The sequence below is a fragment of the Protopterus annectens genome, chromosome 3.part1 (assembly GCF_019279795.1).
Source record: "Protopterus annectens isolate FY-2018-M chromosome 3.part1, PAN1.0, whole genome shotgun sequence".
In the NCBI taxonomy this organism is placed as follows: Eukaryota; Metazoa; Chordata; order Ceratodontiformes; family Protopteridae; genus Protopterus; species Protopterus annectens.
In genome coordinates this window covers 177,962,191-177,984,641 of record NC_056732.1, presented here as the reverse complement: position 1 = coordinate 177,984,641, position 22,451 = coordinate 177,962,191, and the positions used below count along the sequence as shown (strand labels likewise).

The following is a 22,451-nucleotide window of genomic DNA, read 5'->3' as shown; positions in this document are numbered from 1 at the left end:
GGCTTGGCTGGTTACTTTGGACCTCAAAGAGGCATACCTGCATGTCCCAATCAGACAATCTTGCAGAAGATACCTCAGATTCATAGCTGGCTCAATGCATTACCAATTCTCTGCACTGACCTTTGGCTTATCTACTGCACCCAGGGTCTTCACAAATGCCTGCACCAGTAATTGCATTTTGCAGACAAAGAGGAATTCAAATATATCCCTACTTAGACGACTGGAGCAAGGACATTCTACTAAGACATCTGGCGTTTGTAAAAACATTACTAATTTGCTTAGGGTATACTGTAAACGAAAAAAAAATCAAAACTAGTGCCCTCTCAAGAGATAATATTCCTGTGTGCAAGCTTAAATACAACTGCCCAGATGGCTTATCTCCTGCCAGACAAGCAAAGGCAACTGACTCATTACTTTCAAATGATGGCAACAAAGACCCAGCTCCCTGCAAGAAAAATTCTGCAGGCCCTGGGTTTCATGGCATCCTGCATTCTACTAACTCCATATGCAAGACTGCATATGAGGAAATTACAATGGTATCTAAAAAGTGTTTGGACTCAACATTGCCATAGCCTGGAAACAATAATAACTGTAATTCCCTGTCTACAACAGGACTTTCTATGGTGGTCCTGGGCCGGTCACCTCAACAAGGGACAGCCCTTCACCTTGCCCGCAGCCAGGCAGACGGTAACAACGGATGCATCGGATTATGCCTGGGGGGCACACATGGCAGAAAAATGTATTCAGGGCACATGGCCCAAGGAACAAATGCATCTTCACATCAATCAAAAAGAAATGCTAGCTGTACAGAATGCCCTGACAGCCTTCAAGGATCTACTACATCCAGGACAACTATTACTAAAGACGAACAACATCACAGTTATGTGGTACATAAACAAACAAGGGGGCACACATTCCTACCCCCTCTGCAGGCAAGCCATGACTTTGTCGAACACGCCACTGACCTATCAAGTACATCTGCAGGCATGATTCCTGCGAGGAAAGAAAAATACACTGGCAGACGAACTAAGCAGAAATCTCATGGATCCACACGAATGGAAACTACATCCACAGGTCTTCAGCATGATGATAAGGAAATGGGGGCGCCCAGACATAGATCTTTTTGCCTCCCCTCACAACTGCCAACTACAGAAATTCTGCACAAGGACTTATCTCTCACAAGCATGGAAAGTGGATGCTCTTTCATTCAGCTGGGAAATCCTGACAAGTTTATGCCTTTCCTCCACTGCCGTTTCTTCCCAAGGTACTCCTAAAAGTCAGACAAGAGAAGCCAAAAATTATCCTGATTGCCCCAGACTGGCCACGCTAGCACTGGTACCCAATCCTAAAGAGCTTGTCTCAAGGCCCAGCCTGGCCTTTACCTCAAATTCTTCATCTACTGGCTCAACAAAACAACCAGATTCTACACAGTCAACTCAGAACCTTAAATCTGGCTGCATGGCAGGTAATATATTCACTCAAACCACACCTCTCTCAAGCTGTTATGGATGTCATTTTAGAAGCCAGGAGGCCCAGCACTAGGAAATCCTATGCAGAAAAATGGAAGTGATTCTGTGCTTGGAACCAGACCCAAGGACTCGAACCACTTGTTCCAAATATACCTCAGATTTTACAATACCTAACTGAGATGCTGGACAAAAGCCTATCCTTTTTATTTATTAAGATTCATGCCTCTGCCATTTCAGCTCATTACAATACGGAACCTCCTATTTTTTCGCATCCACTACTAAGACAGTACCTCAGAGGGGCAGGAAACACAAGACCCCCAAGGTGAGCACCGATACCTACTTGGGACCACAATTTTGTTTTAGAAAAACTCACACTGCCTCCTTTTGTGCCAGCCAACACAGCTGACATAAAATTCGTATGGAAAACTGCACTGCTCCTAGCAATAACTTCAGCAAGAATAGTCACAGGCACTAATGGCAGTGGAACTTTTCATCATATTTCATCAGGACAGGGTCTCTCTAAGGACAGATCCAACGTTTATGCCAAAGGTGGTTTCCAGTGTGGCTCTTAACCAAACTATTCATTTGCCAACCTTCTATCCAACTCCCCAGAATAAAGGGGAGAGACTGCTGCACACTTTGGACATACAAAGGCAGCTACGATTCTACTTGGACAAAACAAAAGCTTTCAGAAAAACTGAGCAGCTGTTTGTAGCTTACGCTGCAGGATCACAAGGATAGCCCATCTCAAAGCAGACAATTTCAAAATGGATAGGACACTGCATTCGCTTCTGCTATGCACAACATGGCAAATCAGTGCTGAAAGCATTAGGCCACATTCTACAAGAGCAGCAGCCACTTCAGCAGCTTTTCTCAGGGGAGTACCAAACAAAGACATTTTAGAAGCTGCAACCTGGAGTTCAGTGCACACTTTCACAAAACACTACCACTTACCTCTCTACTCTAAATCCAGAGCAGGCTTTGCCACTGCAGTTCTGCAGGGCCTGGTAGCCACTCCTAATCCTATTTAGGCCCAGCCACTCAACCACAGCTTTGGGATTCAACCCAAGTGTAATGACTGCAACAGTAAAACACGATGAACATAGTACAGTTGTGTACCTATCATAAATGTAGATGTTAGAGTGTATTCACTGTTGCAGTCCAGGTTACCCTCCCACCATTCCCCTTTTCATTGCTGGGACTTTTCTGTACTTCTCAACTCTAAACAGCCTATGTGGTGTATTTGCTTGTAGATGAAGGAAATGTTTATTTTTATACATGCATGTTTTTTGGCATTATTTTTTCCAGCCTTTTCTATTTGGGGGCACCTAACATCTGGGGCAAGAAAAACTGAAGAAAATGGCGTTGGTTGCATCTTTTATACCCCTGGCCCACTGACGTCAGGGAAGAGGCGACATCAACTGACTCCGGACCTAGACTTTGGAACTTGGGCCGACTGCGGCTAGCCTGCCAGCAGGATAACCCTAGTGTAATGACTGCAACAGTGAATACACTCGAACATCTACATTTATGGCAGGTACACAACTGTACTTTATCTGCAAGAAAAATTCTGCAGGCTTTGGGCTTCATGGCATCCTGCATTCTACTAATTCCATATGCGAGACTGCATATGAGGAAACTTCAGTGGTACCTAAGAAGTGTTTGGACTCAACACTGCCACAGCCTAGAAACATTAATTACCCTCATTCCCTGCCTGCAACAGGAGTTTCGATGGTGGGCGAAGGCTTGTTACCAGAACAAGGGACAGCCATTCGTTTTACCCCCAGCCAGGCAGACATTAACTACAGCTGCATCAGATTATGCCTGGGGGGCCCATATGGCAGGAAGATGTATTCAAGGCACATGTTCCGCAAGCCAAATGCATCTACATATCAATCAAAAAGAGATGCTAGCTGTTCAAAATGCCCTGACAGCCTTCAAGGACCTACTTCATCCGGGACAACTACTGATAGACAGACGACACCACCGTCATGTGGTATATAAACAAGCAGGGAGGTACTCATTCTTGCCTCCTTTGCAGATTAGCCATGACTTTGTGGGACACAGCATTGACTTACCATGTACATCTGCAGGCACAATTCCTGCCAGGAAAGATAAATACTCTGGCAGACGAACTAAGCAGAAACCTCATGGATCCCCACAAGTGGAAATTGGATCCACAATTCTTCAGCATGATAACAAGGAAATGGGGATGCCTGGATATAGATCTATTTGCCTCTCCTCACAACTACCAACTAACAGATTCTGCACAAGGACTTAACACAGACAAGCATGGAAAGTGGACGACCTATCTTTCAGCTGGAAAAGCTTAGCAGTATATGCCTTTCCTCTACTACCTCTCCTCCCCAAGTTATTCCTAAAGGTCAGACAAGAGAAGCCAAAGATGGTAACTGATTGCCCCAGACTAGCCCCGCCAGTACTGGTATCCAATCCTAAGGTGCTTGTCTCAATGCCTGGCTTGGACCTTGCCTCAAATACCTCATCTACTATCCCAACAAAACAGTCAGATCCTGCACATCCAACTAAAAACCTTAAATCTGGTAGCATGGCGGATAATGTAGTCATACAAAACGCGCCTCTCACTAAAGCTGTGATGGATGTCATTTTGGAGGCCAGAAGGGCCTAGTACCAGAAAATCTTACACTGGAAAGTGGCAGAGATTCTGTGCTTGGAACTAGGCACAAGGTATTGACACAGCTGTACCAAATATTCCTCAGATTTTGCAATACTTAACTGCGATGCTGGACAAAGGCCTATCCTTCTCATCAATTAAAATTCATGCCTCTGCCATTTCGGCTCATTACAATACAGAGCCACCTATCTTCTCTCATCCTTTGTTAAGGTAGTACCTCAGAGGAGCCAAAAACTTAAGACCTCCAAGGAGATCACCAATACCTGCATGGGAACTCAATTATGTCTTGGAAAAACTCACCCTGCCTCCTTTTGAGCCAGCCGCTACAGCTGATATAAAGTTTTTATCTTGGAAAACAGCTCTGCTCCTAGCAATAACCTCTGCAAGACAAGTCTCAGAGCTACAGGCACTCATGGCTGTGGAATCTTTTATAATTTTTTTATCCAGACAGGGTTTCTCTGAGGACAAACCCAACATTTATGCGTAAGGGTAGTGTTCAGTGTGGCCCTTAACCAAGCTATTCATCTGCCTACTTTCTATCCAAACCCACAGAATAAGGGGGAGAGAATTCTGCATTCTTTGGACATACACAGACAGCTACGCTTCTACTTGAACAGAACCAAAGTTTTCAGAAAGACTGGGCAACTACTAGTGGCATATGCTGCAGGATCACAAGGAAAGGCTATCTCAAAGCAGACTATTTCAAAGTGGATAGGCCACTGCATTCTTTTCTGCTATTCACAACATGGCAAGCCAGTGCCTAAGGGCATTAGGCCACATTCAACCAGAGCAGCAGCCTTCCTCAGGGGGAGTACCAACCAAAGACATTTTAGAGGCTGATGCCTGGAGTTCAGTGCACACCTTTACAAAGCACTGTCCTTTACCACTCTACTCTAAATCCAGGGCAGGCTTTGCCACTGTAGTTCTGCAGGGCCTCATAGCCACTCCTAATGCTGTTTAGCTCCATCATGCCAACCATAGCTTTGGGATTCAACCCAAGTGTGATGACTGCAACAGTGAAACATGAAGAACATAGTACAGTTATGTACACTTACCATAAATGTAGATGTTCGAGTGTATTCACTGTTGCAGTCCAGGTTACCCACCCATCATCCCCCATATCTTTGCTGGAACTTATCTGCACTTCTTTAGTCTATACAACCTATGTGGTGTATTTGCTTGTAGATGAAGGTATAATATGTTTTGGTACATGTATGTTTTACTGACATATTTTTAGCTTCTCCTTTTTGGGGCACCTGACATCTGGGGCAAGAAAAACTGAAGAAAATGTCGTTGGCTGCATCTTTTATACCCCTGGCGCACTGACGTCAGGGAGGAGGAGACACCGACTAACGCTGTACCTAGACTTTGGAATTCAGGCCGACTGAAGGTAGCCTGCCAGCAGGATAACCCAAGTGTAATGACTGCAACAGTGAATACACACTAACATCTGCATTTACGGTAAGTGTACACAACTGTACTTTTTGGGGCAGCTTTGTTAGCATTTTAATTTGCAGGCAAGTAGACTGTTGTGGTGAAGTAATGTAGAGCAGTGCATAGTGCAGAGGTTTAACTTAGTGCATGTCTCAAGTTTTATTTTTAAAGCTGCTGTAGTGATTTTTAATTTGACTAATGTGTGAGAAGTGTGTTCATTCATTCAGTCATTCTACAATTATCCATTTAATTCAGCTCAAAGGCATGCGGAACTAGTGCCTATTCTAGTATATGTTGGTTGTAAAGTAGCAAAGCTAATCCTGGACAGGCAATTGCCCATTGTTGAGTAAGTATGGGTGCACAGTTGCATGGCAGATATTTCTGGATAGTTTATTGGATCACCAGTTTGCTTACAACGTGGCTTTGGAATGTGAAAAAAACATTGTGCCCCAAGTGAAAAATCACGTACTTAGGAAAGGCATTCCTGTATTAGTTTTAGTGTAGTACTGTAACTTGCAGTAGAAAATAAAACGTTTTTTGTTTCAGTAAAAAAAAAAAAAATGAAACTTTTATTAACTTGGAGAATTTTCCTTGCAGCCAGTTACTCTACAAGAGGCTAAGTTGCTGCTTAAGGAAGATGATGAACTGATCAGGGAGGTGTATGACTACTGGATTAAGAAAAGAAAAAACTGCAGAGGTTCATCTTTAATCCCAGTGGTTAAGCAGGAAAAGAGAGATGGCTCCAGTACTAATGATCCTTATGTTGCATTTAGAAGACGTACAGAGAAGATGCAAACTCGAAAGGTATGGATTATTGTTGCAGCAGTAAAACCAAGATTTCACAATGGGAGAAATGCTCTTTGTATGAGAAGTTTCCTTTTCAGCCTCCATTACTGCTTGACAGCATGCATTCTGAAGTGTTACGATTGCAGATGATATTCTGAGTAGCCTAAGAACAGCCTAACTTTTAAATCCACTATGTATTGGTAATTATAAAGTGTTTCAAAGATTGTGAGTTGCATTAGGGTAGGTAGCCTTACTTCAATTGGAAAATGTCTGTTGCAGTTGTTCATTGTCATACACAGATGTATACATATATAATTTTATATTTTTTATATATATATATATATATATATATATATATGTGTGTGTGTATATATGTGTATGTGTGTATATATGTATATATACACGTGTGTGTGTGTTCATAAGATTCACTGCATTATTGTGAGTGTCCTTGTATTCAGTGTTGCAGTATTCTTTACATATGTGATGTTCTCTGCCCAAGCAACCCAATGTCTGGCCAACATACAAAAGCTTTTAGCTGCTGCAGTACATGGGATGTTGCACGTATATGCTGGCAACATCAGCTGTAAAAGAACCTCCACATGTGCAATCCTCAGAACTTTTCTGCTGCTGTTTGGAACACTTGACTCTTATGTTGGTCTGTTGCCTGATTCTGTCTGCTGCCAACTTTCAGATAAGTGCCCCGTTGAGGCTTTATTTCTTTGCTGTTGCCTTCTTTAATTAGTTCATGTCATCCAGGAGGGATAAGTGTGGAAGGCAAATTACACCTAAGGGCAACCACAATCTTTGTCTTTCTGTCTAGGTCCCAGTCATGACCATCGTTCATGTTCCATTTGTCAGGACTTTGTCCCAAAAGCTTTGCGAAGCTGACTTTTGGCTTTCAATCTTTACTTAGAGAATCAGCGACTTAAAAGACGAGCTAAAGACATTGTGGAAGGTTCCGTGGGTCCTTTGGCTGAGCCAGTTTTGAAGAGGGAAGTCAATAAACCTAGGTCTGAATCCTCTTCGGCTGCACCCTGTATCCACCGACGTATCCCTTGAAGTTAGTGAAGACCCAGAGTTATGTTCAGAGTTTGGGTCCGGTTCATCGGTAAGTAACTCATTGGAAGCCGTTAAAGAATCCAACCTTGGCACGTCCTCAGATGCAATGCAGATGTCCATTTCAGATGGACAGGGTGAACCACGGCTTATTGTACTTGAAAGTCCTCTTACTCCAGCTAGGGAACAGATTCCAGAGTCGGCCACAGAAGCCAGTCTTATGTCGGGTTCTAACTCAACTCATCATGCAAAAATGCATGTTAAGAAAAAACAGAGAATCAGTCATTCTCAGGCCCCTTCCTGTCCACAGTCCGACTGGGATACATTTTCTCAGGGGCTCATTTCAGGCTTTGATGGCTGTGAAGCCTTCCACTGCTATTTCTGTTCACAACTTGTCCAGTTAAGCGTGTTAGGGAACAAGATTTACCTGAGGATGGTATTTCTCTAATGAGGATTCCTTGGTGTACTCTGCACAAATTACTTCCCCTTTAGAATATGCTTCTCCAGAGGAGGAGTCCAATGGGTTAGATTCCTGAGTAGAAGAGATTTCTTTTGGGGAGAGCATTAACAAAGTGAGAGAATTTTTTTTAAAGTGGGACTGCTCACAGATCTCAGAAGAGAAAAAAAAGTATTATGACCTTTTACAAATGGAAACTTCTGCCGTGCCTTCTGTTTTGCCAGCAGTTTTGCACACTTCTTAGACCCTTGATTCACAGGCTGCTGCTCTTAAAAGGCCAGACAGGTTCTACACGGTCCCTGATGACTGCAAATTCTTGTGTAAGTGTCCTGCAGCTGATCCAGCTGTAGTATCCATTGCTTCACATAGGTCCTCGAGGTTGTCACTTTCTTCAAAGCTTCTTGCCTCAAATAAGGAGAGTAAAACTATGGAAAGACTTGGTAAGAAAGTTTATGCTTCTTCCACTTTGTCTATCAGCGCTGTAAACTGTCAAGCACACATGTCCGGGTATTCATTGACCCTGCTTTCATAGGCCTTTCAAGCTCTTTCACAGCTTTCAGACTTTGTCCTTAAAATCAGGTTATGTCTGTATTAGCAGCTTCTTCACAAGTGGCTAGACACACTATTAAATGCACTTATGATACAGATGAAGCATCCTCTAGAGCAGCTGGTTTTGACTCTGTCCTTAGAAAGCACTCTTGGTTGAGGCTTCAAACTTTGCCAGATGACATCAAAACAATTGTTAGATGCACCTCCAGAAAACTCTGCTGTATTTGGTTCTGCAGCTGCATATTTATTTAAGTCCTTACAGGAGAAGAGAAAGGAACGTCAAAATTTAAGCACCTTTTTGTGTCCTATTCCAAACTTATACAGAAATTTTCCCACTAAGATTTCCTGTGTTGAGACAGACGTGCCCATCTTCTTCCAGATGTAACAAAAGACTGCAAGAAAACCTCCACAGTCTACGACTACTGGTTCTGTCCTTTAATCCCAGCAGCCCTTTCCAGCCAGGCCAAGTACTCTTATCACCCTCTTCCAAGACTTACTGTTCTATCTCTATTTGATGTCCTTCATGGATGCATCTGCAGTCATAACAAATGGGTTGTCCTGTCGTCAGGCAGCCCTTCAGTCGGCCGGATTCCAAAGTCCGGGTCCGGCTTCGGCTGATGTCGCACTCCACCCGACGTCATCTCTGTTGGTCTTCGGGTATAAAGGCATCAGCCGACGCCATTTTCCTCAGTCTTTCTTGCCGCGTGGCGCCCGAAGCAGAAGCTGTTCGCAAGTGACGGTCGGTCGGATCCAGAGATTACTTCTACCGAATACTACTCCGAATACGTCTAAAGCTAAGTACCCCGTTGGGGACTCTTTCTTGCCTCAGCCGATGTCAGAAAAAGTTAACAATTGTTTAAACTGTGGGAAACAAATACCTCATAAAGATTTCCACTCTTACTGTCTGCCTTGTTTAGGCCCAGCCCACGACGTAGCAGCCTGTTCGGCCTGTGCTTCTTTCAACCGACGAACGCTTAGGCGTCGGTCGGAGTTCGCAGAACAGTTTTTCGGTTCTGATTTTGCGTACATTATGCCGTCGGATCCTCCGACTACCCAATCTGGCAAAAAACGCAAAGATAAAGACCGACACTCGCGGTCCACTGTTTCGGCCAAAACCTTGGTCAAGCAAACCGCGAGTGTCTCGGTTTCGGCCGAAACCGAGAAAACTGAACAAAGTACAGCTGAACCTATTCCTACTACTGAGGCCCCTGCTACAACTCTTGAAACGACTTCAGAAATTTTACCCACTACGGTGGTTGACTTATCAGACACCATCCCCTTGGATGTTTCTACCCCAGCACGTGGTGCTGCTAGGCCTCCAGCAGCCATGTCCATTAAGGCCTTCGCCAGGGCTAAAGCTGCCAAGACTACTAAAACAGTGCCTGTTAAACCACCCCCATCCAGGCCCTCTTCTAGTTCTCAAATGCTTACCTTGGCAGAAGATTTAATTTCTTTAATTAGAGGATCTCAATCTCACCCAGACAGGGCCTCTCAGCCCCCAGAGAAGAGACCTAGGGCAGAGCCCCCCGAGCCAGTGTCCTCTGATGATTCTGCTGATGAATCAGACATAACTGACCAGCCAGAGGCTCCCTTCTCCAATTTTGAAGATTCTGATGCTGAAGAATCCATCCCAGCTGCTTCCCCACCAGAAGAATTTTCCTTTGGGAAAACTTTGCATGCCATGCGAGAACAGTTCCAATGGCAGCAACAGGATTTTTCAGACTCCAGAAAAAGACTTAGGACCTTTCTGCACCTCCCTCAGCACAGGCCCTTGGCTGTACCCCCTGTTCTCTCTGTGGTGGATGATGCTTTCAATGATGCTTGCTCCGCTCCAGATTCTTTACCCCCAGCCCCTACCAAACCAGACAGATTTTACAGGGTACCAGATACTCATCACCACCTTTACAAGGCTCCACTTGCAGACCCAGAAACTATATCCCAGGGCCCCAAGGCAGTAGCCGCGACCATAGCTAAAAACCCTATTCCTTCTGAAAGGGAAGCAAGGTCATTAGACAGATGGGGTAAAAAGGTCTACACTTCAGCTACTCTCTCAGCTAGAGCTTTAAACTGTCAGTTTCACATGATACAATACCAAGAGTTTATGCTGGATCAGTTAACTAAAAACTAACCACTGATGAATCTCTTGATAAGAAATATGTATTAGATATGGTAAATAACATACAACAGGTTAGCAACCATTCCTTAAAATGTGGCTATGATGCACTGGAGGCTTCATTTAGATCAGCCATGACAGGCACAGTGATAAGAAGGCATGCATGGCTAAAGGAACAAGCTTTACCGGATCATGTTAAAGCTAAGTTGCTAGATGCTCCTATGGACAAGACAAGTTTGTTTGGTACATCTGCCCAGCAGGTTATGAAGAAAATGGAAGAAAAGGCAAAATCTGTTCAAACTGTTAAAGATTTCTTGCAGGTTCAACCCCCAAGGTTTAGCAGGAACTGGCCTGCCAAAAATTGGTCCTTTCCTGACTCCACAAAATTTCAAAGGGGCAGGAATAGACGTTCCAGAGGCAGAAACCAATCCAGAGGAGGTGCCTACAGAGGAAGACAGTGGCAAGGTAACAACAGAGGCACAGACACGGCCACTGCCACTACATCAACACAACCACAGTGACTTAACCCTAAACCCGCCTACCAGGGAACAAATAGCAGCTCCTCTAGGTGGAAAGTTAACCTTATTTTCAAAGAACTGGCACTACATAACAAAGGACAAGTGGATTTTACAAACCATAGATCAAGGTTACCGGTTTCACTTCCACACTATTCCAGTCAAAAGAGGAATGCCAAATCTACCTCCAAATCAAAAAACAGAGGCTCTACGCCAGATAATGGAGTTAGCAAACATGAGAGCTGTGGAAAGAGTGCCAGCAGCAGAGCAAGGAAAGGGTTCTACTCCAGACTATTCCTAGTTCCAAGAAAGGAAAAAGTTGGAGACCAATTCTCGACCTGTCCACCTTAAATACATACATCATTGTCCCAAAATTCAAAATGCTGACCCTACAGCAACTTCTTCCCATGCTGGGCAAGGAGTCTTGGCTGGTAACTCTAGATCTCAAGGAGGCATACCTGCACGTCCCCATTCGACCAATCTGCAGAAGATACCTCAGATTTCTTGCAGGATCAGAGCACTATCAATTCTCAGCATTGCCTTTTGGCTTATCTACTGCCCAGAGTATTCACAAAATGCCTGGCATCAGTAATAGCCCATTGCAGACTTCAGGAATTCAAATTTACCCATACCTGGACGACTGCCTGCTACAAGGGGACAACAAAAGCAAGCTGACAACAGATTTACAAAGGGTCATTTACTTGCTACAAGCACTGGGATACACAGTCAATTTACAAAAGTCAAGGCTAATACCATCCCAAACAAGGACTTTCTTGGGCGCGGAATTGGACACAGTAAAACAAATGGCATTCCTGACTACAGAAAAACAAAAGAACTCCTCTATACTTCTTGGCACTAACAAAACTGAACAAGTTAACAGCAAGAAAAGTACTGCAGGCCTTGGGCTTCATGGCATCATGCATAATCTTGGTTCCATTTGCCAGACTACATATGAGAAAACTACAGTGGTACCTAAAGAATTTATGGTCCCAACACAGACACAGTCTAGAAACAGAAATCCCACTAATTCCATGCTTAAAACAGGAGTTCCTATGAAGGGCTCAGGCATGCCAGTCAAACCCAGGCCTACCCTTTCGCAGATGTCAAGCAAGCCAGACCATCACAACAGACGCTTCAGACCTAGGATGGGGGGCACACATGCTGGACAAATGCGTGCAAGGATTGTGGACACAGGATCAACTTCAACTGCACATCAACCTAAAAGAAATGCTGGCAGTAAAACTGGCAATCCAAAAGTTCAAACCATTTCTCAAAGAGGGCCAGTTGATAAGGACAGACAACACCACAGTCATGTGGTACATCAACAAACAGGGAGGCACTCATTCATACCCCCTATGCAGAATGACCTTGGAGCTGTGGACCCTCGCACTCAGCTACAACATCCAGTTACAGGCAATATTTGTACCAGGGAAAGCCAATACCCTAGCAGACATATTAAGCAGAACCACTTCGGATGCCCACGAATGGAAGCTTCATCCGGACATCTTCAAGACCATCTCAAAGAAATGGGGAATGCCACAGATAGACCTATTCGCATCTCCTCTCAATCACCAGCTCAAAAAATTCTGCACAAGGACATTCCACCCATTAGCATGGAAAGTGGATTCGCTCTCTTTCAACTGGAAAGGCCTAACAGCATATGCATTCCCGCCTCTTCCTTTGATACACAAGGTACTACTAAAAATCAAGGAAGAACATCCAAGGATAATCCTGATAGCTCCAAACTGGCCAAGACAACACTGGTACCCACTACTGAGGAGCATGTCTCGGAACAATATGTGGACAATTCCCTGATGCCTTTGATGTTAACGCAGAACAACTACAGCATCATACATCCAAACCTAAAAACCTTACAACTGACTGCATGGAACATCACATAACAGCAGCTATTCCAGAACTTTCCCAAAGAGTTAAAGACATTATTCTGGAAGCACGCAGACCTTCAACAAGAAGGAACTATGCTGGAAAATGGAAAAGGTTTGTCATCTGGAGTACGGAAAGAGGAAAAGATGTGTCAAACATAGATATGCCTAACATTCTGGAGTATCTGGCGAACTTCTTCATTCAGGCCTGTCCTACTCCTCCATCAAGATACATGCATCAGCTATTTCAGCAGAATACAGCTTTGATACACCTGTTTTTAGCACCCTTTGCTCAGACAATTCCTCAGAGGAATCAAGAATGTAAAACCTCCAAGGAAACCACCATTACCAGCTTGGGATTTAAACTTTGTGCTAGAAAAGTTGACACTAGCACCCTTTGAACCAGCAGCAACAGCAGACCTACAACACCTATCATGGAAAACTGCTTTCCTACTGGCAATTACTTCAGCAAGGAGGGTTTCAGAACTACAGGCCTTAATGGCAGTGCAACCCTTCCTAATCTTCCACCAAGATAGAGTGTCCATGAGGACTAATCCTACATTTATGCCTAAGGTGGTATCCAGAGTATCTTTAAACCAGGCAATCCACCTACCTACCTTCTTTCCCAACCCACAAAACAGAGGGAAAGAATACTGCATACCTTGGATGTACATAGACAGCTACGCTACTACTTGGACAGAACAAAAATAGCAGAAAGACTGACCAACTTTTGTAGCCTATGCAACAGGAAGGGAAGGAAAAGCTATTTCCAAACAGACAATCTCCAAATGGATAGGAAATTGCATACGATTCTGTTACTCCTTCCATGGAAAACCAATTCCACAGAACATAAGACCTCATTCTACAAGAGCAACAGCCACTACCACAGCCTTCTTACGAGGAGTGGCAACCAAAGACATTATTGAGGCGGCTACTTGGACCTCCGTGCATACATTTGCCAAGCATTATAATTTGCCTCTATATTCCAGATCCCGAGCAGGGTTTGCCACTGCTGTACTGCAAGGGATCCTAAACACACCATAATCTACCTTTATCCTCCTCCCTAGTTGGCTATGGTATTCTACCCACTTGTTATGACTGCAGATGCATCCATGAAGGACATAGTACAGTTTTGTACCTACCATAAATGTAGATGTCCGAACTGGATAGCATCTGCAGTCAGGATTACCCTCCCACCATCCCCCTTGTGGTACTCCTTGGGTGTTCACCCTTCTACTAGCTAGCTGTTGGGGAGTCTTTTATGGTGTATTTGTTTTGTATATGTACATACATGCTTATTGTTGTGTTTACCTCTATCTATTTGGAAACATTGGCATCTATCCAAATTTTAGCCTGCAAGAGGGCTACTGGCATCTGGGGCAAGAAACACTGAGGAAAATGGCGTCGGCTGATGCCTTTATACCCGAAGACCAACAGAGATGACGTCGGGTGGAGTGCGACATCAGCCGAAGCCGGACCCGGACTTTGGAATCCGGCCGACTGAAGGGCTGCCTGACGACAGGACAACCCACTTGTTATGACTGCAGATGCTATCCAGTTCGGACATCTACATTTATGGTAGGTACAAAACTGTACTTTTCTTTTCCAGCTTGGGCAAGTATAACTCGGGATTCTTGGGTTTTTTGTTATCTAGCAAGGATATTTCATGACTTGGAAATACCTTCCTTATTTTATATTATCCAACAAGGGTATTTCATGACTTGGAAATATCTTTCTAATTTCAAGGGTATTCCACAGTACCCTACAAACCATTTTGACTTTGCTTCCACAAGTTTTGAGGGAATTACTTTCTCAAGGCACAGTTCAGCATGTGCCAATGGACCCGAGAGGCAGGGGGTTTTACTCCGTGTTTCTTGTCCCCAGTAAGGATTATCCTTGGAGACCATTTCTGGACCTATCCCACTTAAACACTTTCCTTAAACTGCCAACTTTATGCATGCTGTCTTTACAAATTTTATTTTCTTTGATTCCTCCTCAGTCTTGCATAGCTTCTCTAGACATCTAGAATGCCTACCTTCACATACCTGTCCATCCCCTTTGTAGGAAATTTTTACATTTATCTCTAGCTTCTTTGCACTCAGTTCTCTGCCTTGCCTTTTGGACTTTCAGGTGCCCCAAGGGTATTCACAAAGTGGTTGGACCCTGTGACTGCTTTCGTCAGGGTCAAGAGAATTCCATTATACCCATACCTGGATGATATTCTTTTTCTAGCTCCTCAATCAGAACAGTAGATTAAAAATCTCCAGTTTGCCATTTCTCTCCTGCAAAGTCTGGGGTTCACCATAAATTTCAAAAAGTCTTTTCTTTCTCCATCACAAGGTCACATCTTTCTATGGTACATCTTCCACCAGAAAAAATTCTTTACCTCACTTCCTTCTTTGAAAGCCTTTGAACTCTTCCCTCCATTACAGACAAGGACTTTGAGACTTCTAGGGTTTATGGCATCCACAATACCTACGTTGCCCCTTGCAAAACTTCACCTGAGCAAATTTCAGTGGTACCTAAAATCAGTTTGGATGCAGCATGCACACCCTCGAGTTTGTGATCCCTCTTCTCCCATTCGTAAAATCTGAGTTCCTTTGCTGTATTCAGCAGTTTTCTGTGAATCCAAGACTTCCTCTTCATCTGCCCCAGCCAACTTGATTTGTTCACAGATATGTCGGACATAGGCTGGGGGGGGTAACTTTTGTGTCAAAGAAGGTGCGCAGGGCCTTTGGTCTTTTTCAAAGACAAGACCATATCATCGTCAAGGAAATGAGGGCTCTTATTCTAGCTCTACAGGCTTTTCATCTTCTCTTCATCCAGATACTTTGAAAGTGTTTACAAATGACACCACAGTCCTTTGGTATGTCAGCAAGTGGGTGAGGGTGGTAGGGCAAAGTCTTACCTTCTTTGCAGGTTAGGTGTTAGGGCATGGGATATGGCAGTTCAGTACGATATTACTCTTCAAGTGATTTACGTTCCATCCACCCAAAACATTGTGGCAGACACATTAAGCAGGTCCATGACTCAATCCCACAAATGAATGCTTCACAGGGATATGTTTCTGGACTTGGTCCATTGGTGGGCTACTCCTCTACTGGGTCTTTTTGCCTCCCCTCTGAACAGACAACTTCCTCTATATTGTGCCAGACTCCTACATCCTCTGGCTTTGAATGTAGACGCCATATCGTTCTCATGAAAGGGGATGTTTAGCTATGCACCCCCCCCCTTTCCTCTAATTCAGAAAGTCCTGCTCAGAATTCAGCAGGACAAACCAAACATCTTGCTGGTGACTCTTTGCCAAGACAGCATTGGTTCCCTCTTCTGCATTTAGCCTAGGGCAGTCATCACAAATTACCTCACATAATGGACCTTGTCACACAGGACAAGGGATCTCTACTTCATCCACATCTGTCACCCTTACAACTGACTTGGTGGGTGATAACTTTTGATTCCTTTTAGGCACCTTTTTTCAGGGGATGTGCTTAGGGTTCTGCAGGAGGCCAGGAAACCCAATACTAGGAAATCTTACTTATCTAAATGGAAAAGAAATTTCAGTTTGGTGTCTTTCTCGAAACCTGGATACATTTTTAGTAGATGTTCCAGTAGTTCTTATTTGTGTGAGTTACTTGAGTGGTTTAGCTTATTTTTCAGTGAAAGTTCTCTTGTCAGCCATTTTTGCTTGTCTGCCATTATATCCACCTTTGGTTTAGGAAGTAAAACTTTTTCTTAAAGGCATCCTTCATATTAAGCCTCCCAGGAAACTAGTTCAACTTCCTTGTGATTTGAATTTTCTCTTGGTTAAGCTTACTGTAGCCACTTTTGAACTTGCAGTCTCAGCTTCCTTAATGTTTTGTACCTGGAAAACAGTTGTTTGGTTAGCTTTAACACCCGCTGGGAGGGTTTCTAAGATGCAAGCATTGATGGCTTCTCCACCTTTTTTTTGTTTTTCACAAGGGTAGGGTATCTTTGCGTGCTAATCTCTTCTTTATGCCCAAGGTGGTGAATGAGTTGTCTCTTAGTTAATCTATCAATTGCCTACTTTCTTACCTTCTCTTCAATCCTCCAGTGAGAAGATTTTTACACACCTTGGATGTGCATAGACCACTCAAATTTTATTTGGATAGCACTAAGGCTATCAGGAAGTCTGATCACCTATTTGTATCTGATATTGTCAATTTTTCGTCTCATCCTCGCATGTGGGTCTGGATCTGACTCTGCTGTTACTAAGCTCGTTGCAACCAAAAAGATCTTTGATACCTCCCCTTACCCACATTGCATATCTCTCCATTACCTCAGATCTCATTTGCCACTTTACGAAGACGTGGTTATCAGTTTGCATTTAAATTTTTTTTCTTGCATTCTCTCCCTTTGTCCATATTTTTAGTGTATTTCATTTTTTCTCTTTCTCCCTTGTCATTTATAATCTGTCTTTTACAGTAACCATTTTTAAATAGGTTACTTTTGTTTTTTTCCTCTCATTCCCTTTCACTTTCCTGCCAGTAACCATTTTTTATAGGTTACGTCCTTCCCTTTTACTTTTAAAGGTATCTCTTTAATTACTATTGTTTGTAGTTCTTCCCTTCCTTTTATTTATCTCTATTCCTGTTAGAATTTTTTTTTATTTCACTATTTTTTTCCTCTGAGTGTGCATGTTTCTGTGTGAGTGGATTTTCTGCCTGTTCTTTCTCCTTGCATTATGGTGGTGAAACAAGAAGCCTGCTGGCTTTAAAAGTACACAAAGTGTGGGTACAAGATCCCGTTTAGCGACTTGCACTCATTGTATGTCCGCTGTCTTGGCCCCCTTCACTTCCAAGAGGATTATTCTCTTAATCATCAAGCTTTAGTAGAGAAGAAAAGTAAGCTGATCTTGAGGAGCTTTGTTGCCTTTGGCTTTCCAGGAGACTGTTTCTGGCAGTAAAGAGAAATCTGGCTCTTCCACAAAGTCAAAATCTGTTCATTTGATCCCTGCTTCAACTATTTCATCTAAATCCTCTGAAAAAGGGAGAGAGAGACTTCTCAACAATGACGGACTCTTCAGAGCGAAAACCTAAAATGATGAAATCTCCCAAGTCAGTGGACTCTGTCACCCGATCGCAGCTGTCTGCACCTATCTCTACCCTGTCCGATCTGAGTTCATTGACTCCGATCCTTTCTAGTAAGAGTAGATCAGATCTGTTGCAACTAAGTCCCTTCAAACCTATCTTGTCACTACCAAGGACACTATATCCGTGACCTTTGATCCGGTTCCATTGAGGGTGCCGTCTCCTTTCTTATCCAGACCAAGGTCCCTGACTGCCTCCTCCTCTTGTTCGATCAGTAGCTTTACTGAGGAAGAAATGGAATGGATGGTGCAGAAGATTTTGTGGGCACAGGGCATCACTAAGTCACCCTTGACCTCTACCATACAGTGCCAGGTCTGTCTAAACTGTCCACTCCCCCCTTCCTCCTCTGACATCAGGGCAAGCTTCAGAGCCTAAAACACACTCCACACTACAATAGCTGCAATACTGGAACACAACACAAGCAGTCCAAACTGTGTAAATATCTTTTAATTCTGGTACCTCGGCCTTCGCCTTCTCATGGAATACATTTTGTAAATCAAACAACACCCCTTTTATAACACATCTATATCATTTACATAAATAATTGATTCAATTAAACCACTAAACATTAAACCAAATTTCATCAGTGACACTTTTACTATAAAGCTTCTAACTTCACCTTTGAAATCTCATACTTATTATAAAATGTTATGCATTAAATAAATTACATTAAATTTTGAATTTTATTCCATGAACAAATTTTTTTTACATTATAAAACATTTATTAATTATGATTAATGCACTCCAATTGTGTTAAACATAACCTTACTTCATATAAATATGATGATGGATTTCAAATGTAAAAACTTTAGTTTTAAAGATTTATTATATAGAAATATTTGCTACATTTCCATATTCATACCATTTGGAAAGAGAGTTTTATAATTTAAAATAAATCTAGATTCCATTTCCAGTAATTTAATATGAAAAACTGCATGTCCTGTACTGGACATTGTCGATGATGCCTTTTCGGAGTCCAGCATGGCCCCTGACTGTTTACCTCCTGCTTCCAGAAAACCTGATAGATATTACAGGGTTCCTGACTCTTAAGTTCCTTTTCAAAAATCCTACTGTGGATCCTGAAACAGTTTCACAGGGACCCAAAGGCATTAAAGCTACTACTGACAAAAATCCTATCCCCTCTGACAGAGATTCCAGGGCGCTAGATAGATGGGGTAAGAAGGTATACACTACTGCAGCTTTGGCCATTAGGGCTTTGAATTGCCAGTTTCATATGTTAAAGTATCAGCTGCATATTATTGGATTGCTTAAACAGAAAATTATGTTGATTTCTGATTGTGCTGAAAATAAGGATTTACAGGATTTTACGCATTCTGCTGAACATGTTGGTAAGCCTACATTGCAATGTGGTTTTGATTCACTAGAGGCATCTTGCAGGGCTGCGGTAACTGGGGTCTGTACTTAGAAGGCATGCTTGTCTTGAGGAGCAATCCTTGCCATATCATGTTAAAGCAAAATTACTGGATGCTCCCTTAAATCAGGACCACCTGTTTGGCAACAAGGCAGACGTTCTTAAAAAGATGGAGGAAAAAGCTAAATCTATGCAAATTGTTAAAGATTTTTTACAAGTACAACCTCCAAGATTTGGTAGGCATTGGCCTTCTAAGAATTGGTCTTTTCCTGCCTCTTCCAGACCTTCAGTCCATACCCAGATCCAGCAGAGCACCCAGGCTTCATTCCCAGAGGGCGCACAGGACTAAGCAGTGGGGGGCCTCCACTTCACTTCCAAATCTGGGAGTAATAACCCCCCCCCCCCAATGGTAAACTGTCTCAATGACTTCTTTTTAAAACTTCCAAGCACTTCTCAGCTGACTGCCCCTTTGGACGGGAAAGATTGCACTTCAAGCAAAGAACTGGGGACTCATTACCCAGAACAAATTGGTTTTAAATAGTGTCTCAAGGATGCAGAATTCACTTCCACACGTTACCAACTCCAAGCGGTTGGCCGGATCTACCTCCAAATCAGTGGGCAGAGGCCCAAAAGGAAGTACTCTGTCTCTCTTAAGCATAGAGGCTATTCAGTTGGTACCAGAAGAGGAAAAGGGACAAGGTTTCTACTCGAGATTTTTCCTGGTACCCAGAAAAGACAATTCATGGCATCCTATCCTGGACCTACCTACTCTATACACCTTTTTGGTGATTCTAAAATTCAAGATGCTGACTCTTCACCAGTTGCTTCCTATGGTAAGCAAAGATGCCTGGTTGGCAGCACTAAATTTAAAGAAAGCATACCTGCACATCCCAATCAGAGAATCTTGCAGAAGATACCTACGCTTCAAAGCAGGCTACACGCACTGTCAATTCTCTGCATTGCCCTTTGGCTTGTCTACTGCGTCCAGGGTATTCACAAAGTGCCTAGCTCCAGTCATTGCATTTTGCAGGCAAAGAAATATTCAAATATACCAGTACTTGGATGATTGTCTAATTCAGGCAGAAAACCAGGACATAACTTTTGAATCATCTGGCTATTGTACAAAGGGTGCTAACTTGTCTGGGGTACACCATAAACAAAAAGAAATCACGCATGGTACCCTGTCAGCAAATTATATTCCTGGGAGCAAGCTTGAATGTAACTTCCCAGCTGGCTTTCCTCATGCCAGAGAAACAAATACACTTGACAACCTACTTCAAGTGGCCACAAAAACCCTGCTATCTGCAAGGCAAATACTGCAAGCCTTGGGGTTCATGGCCTCATGCATTCTTCTAACTCCATATGCATTACTGCATATGAGGAAACTACAATGGTATCTAAAAAGCCTATGGTGTCAACATTCTCAGGATCTAGAAGCATTCCTGTCATTCCTTGTCTACACCTAGAGTTCCTTTGGTGAGCAGAGGCCTGCCACCAAAACAAGGGACTACCATTCACACTACCCCCTGCCACCCAAACCCTAATAACAGACGTATCAGACTGTCCATGGGGGGGGGCACACCTGGCAGGGAAGGGCATTCAGGGCAAAAGGAACCCAATTCAAATGCACCTTCACATCAATCATAAAGATATGTTAGCTGTACAGAATGCTCTGACAGCCTTCAAGGACCACATTCTTCCAGGACAATTAACGGTAAAGACTGACAACATCACTGTTATGTGGTACATAAACAAGCAGGGGGGTACACATTCTTACCTCCCCTGCAGACTAGCTATGGCATTGTGGAACACAGCCTTGAGCTACCAAGTACATCTACAATCTCAATTCCTGCCATGAAAACTAAATGCACTGGCTGACAGGCTTAGCAGAAACCTCATGGACCCACACGAGTGGAAACTGGAACCAAGAATTTTCAACATGTTGACAAGCAAATGGGGGAGCCCAGATATAGACCTGTTTACCTCCCCCCAGAACTATCAATTGGAAAAATTTTGCGCAAGGACTCCCCACAGACAAGCTTGGAAAGTGGATGCTCTGTCCTTCAGCTTGAAAAAACTATCAGTTTATGCCTTTCCTCCCCTGCCTCTGCTCTCCAAAGTACTACTAAAGATCAAACAAGACAAACCAAGGATGATTTTGATTGCACCAGCCTGGCCACGCCAACACTGGCACTCCCTCCTGCGCAGTGTGTCACTGTTGGCCCCATGGCACCTACCTCAGACACAAAACCAGATTCTGCATCCTCAGCTTCAAACACTGAACCTAGCAGCCTGGCTAATTACCTAAGCTCTCCTTTACCATCCCTCAGTAAACCAGTGATGGATGTTATTTTAGAGGCACGGAGGCCTGGTACTAGAAAATCTTATGCTGAAAAATGGAAAAGATTCTGTGCCTGGAACCAGTCTGAAGGGATGAGCACAGCAGTGTCCAATTTACCTCAGATTTTTATACTACTTAACTGAGATGCTTCACAAGGGCCTGTCTTTTCCCTCAATAAAAAGTCACACCTCAGCCCTTTCAGCTCATTATAACACAGGACCTCCCCTCTTCTCTCTCCCACTGCTCAAGCAGTTCCTTAGAGGGGCCAAAAATGTAAGACCACCCAAGAGAGCTCCAACTCCAGCCTGGGATCTTAACTTTGTATTGGAGAAACTCACCCTTCCTCCTTTTGAGCCAGCTGCTACTGCAGATTTAAAATTCCTTTCTTGGAAAACAGCTTCTCTTTTTAGCCATCACTTCAGCAAGAAGGGTATCTGAATTACTGGCCCTGATGGCAGTGGAGCCTTTCACCATCTTTCATGCGGACAGGGTGTCCCTCAGTACCAATCACTTTTTCATGCCAAAGGTGGTATCCAGTGTGGCCTTTAATCAGTCCATTAATTTGCCTACCTTCTTTCCTAATCCACAGAACAAAGGAGAACGGATACTGCACAGACAACTTAGATTGTACTTGGACCGGTCTAAACCTCAAAGGAAATCTGAACAACTGCTGGTAGCATTTGCTGCAGGGACAGAGGGGAAGGCTATTTCAAAG

The 22,451-nt window shown here is 43.4% G+C and overlaps 1 protein-coding gene across 5 annotated transcripts in view; it reads left to right on the top strand.

Moving 5' to 3' along the window:
* The window catches only part of EPC1 (enhancer of polycomb homolog 1), a 1,950,735-nt gene that overhangs the window by 1,151,481 nt on the left and 776,803 nt on the right, over nucleotides 1-22,451 (top strand). For all 5 annotated transcript variants that reach the window (XM_044066705.1, XM_044066704.1, XM_044066707.1 and 2 more), the window contains one exon: nucleotides 6,154-6,360. In XM_044066705.1, the coding sequence (XP_043922640.1) occupies nucleotides 6,154-6,360 (207 nt within the window). The remainder of the gene's footprint in view (nucleotides 1-6,153; nucleotides 6,361-22,451) is intronic.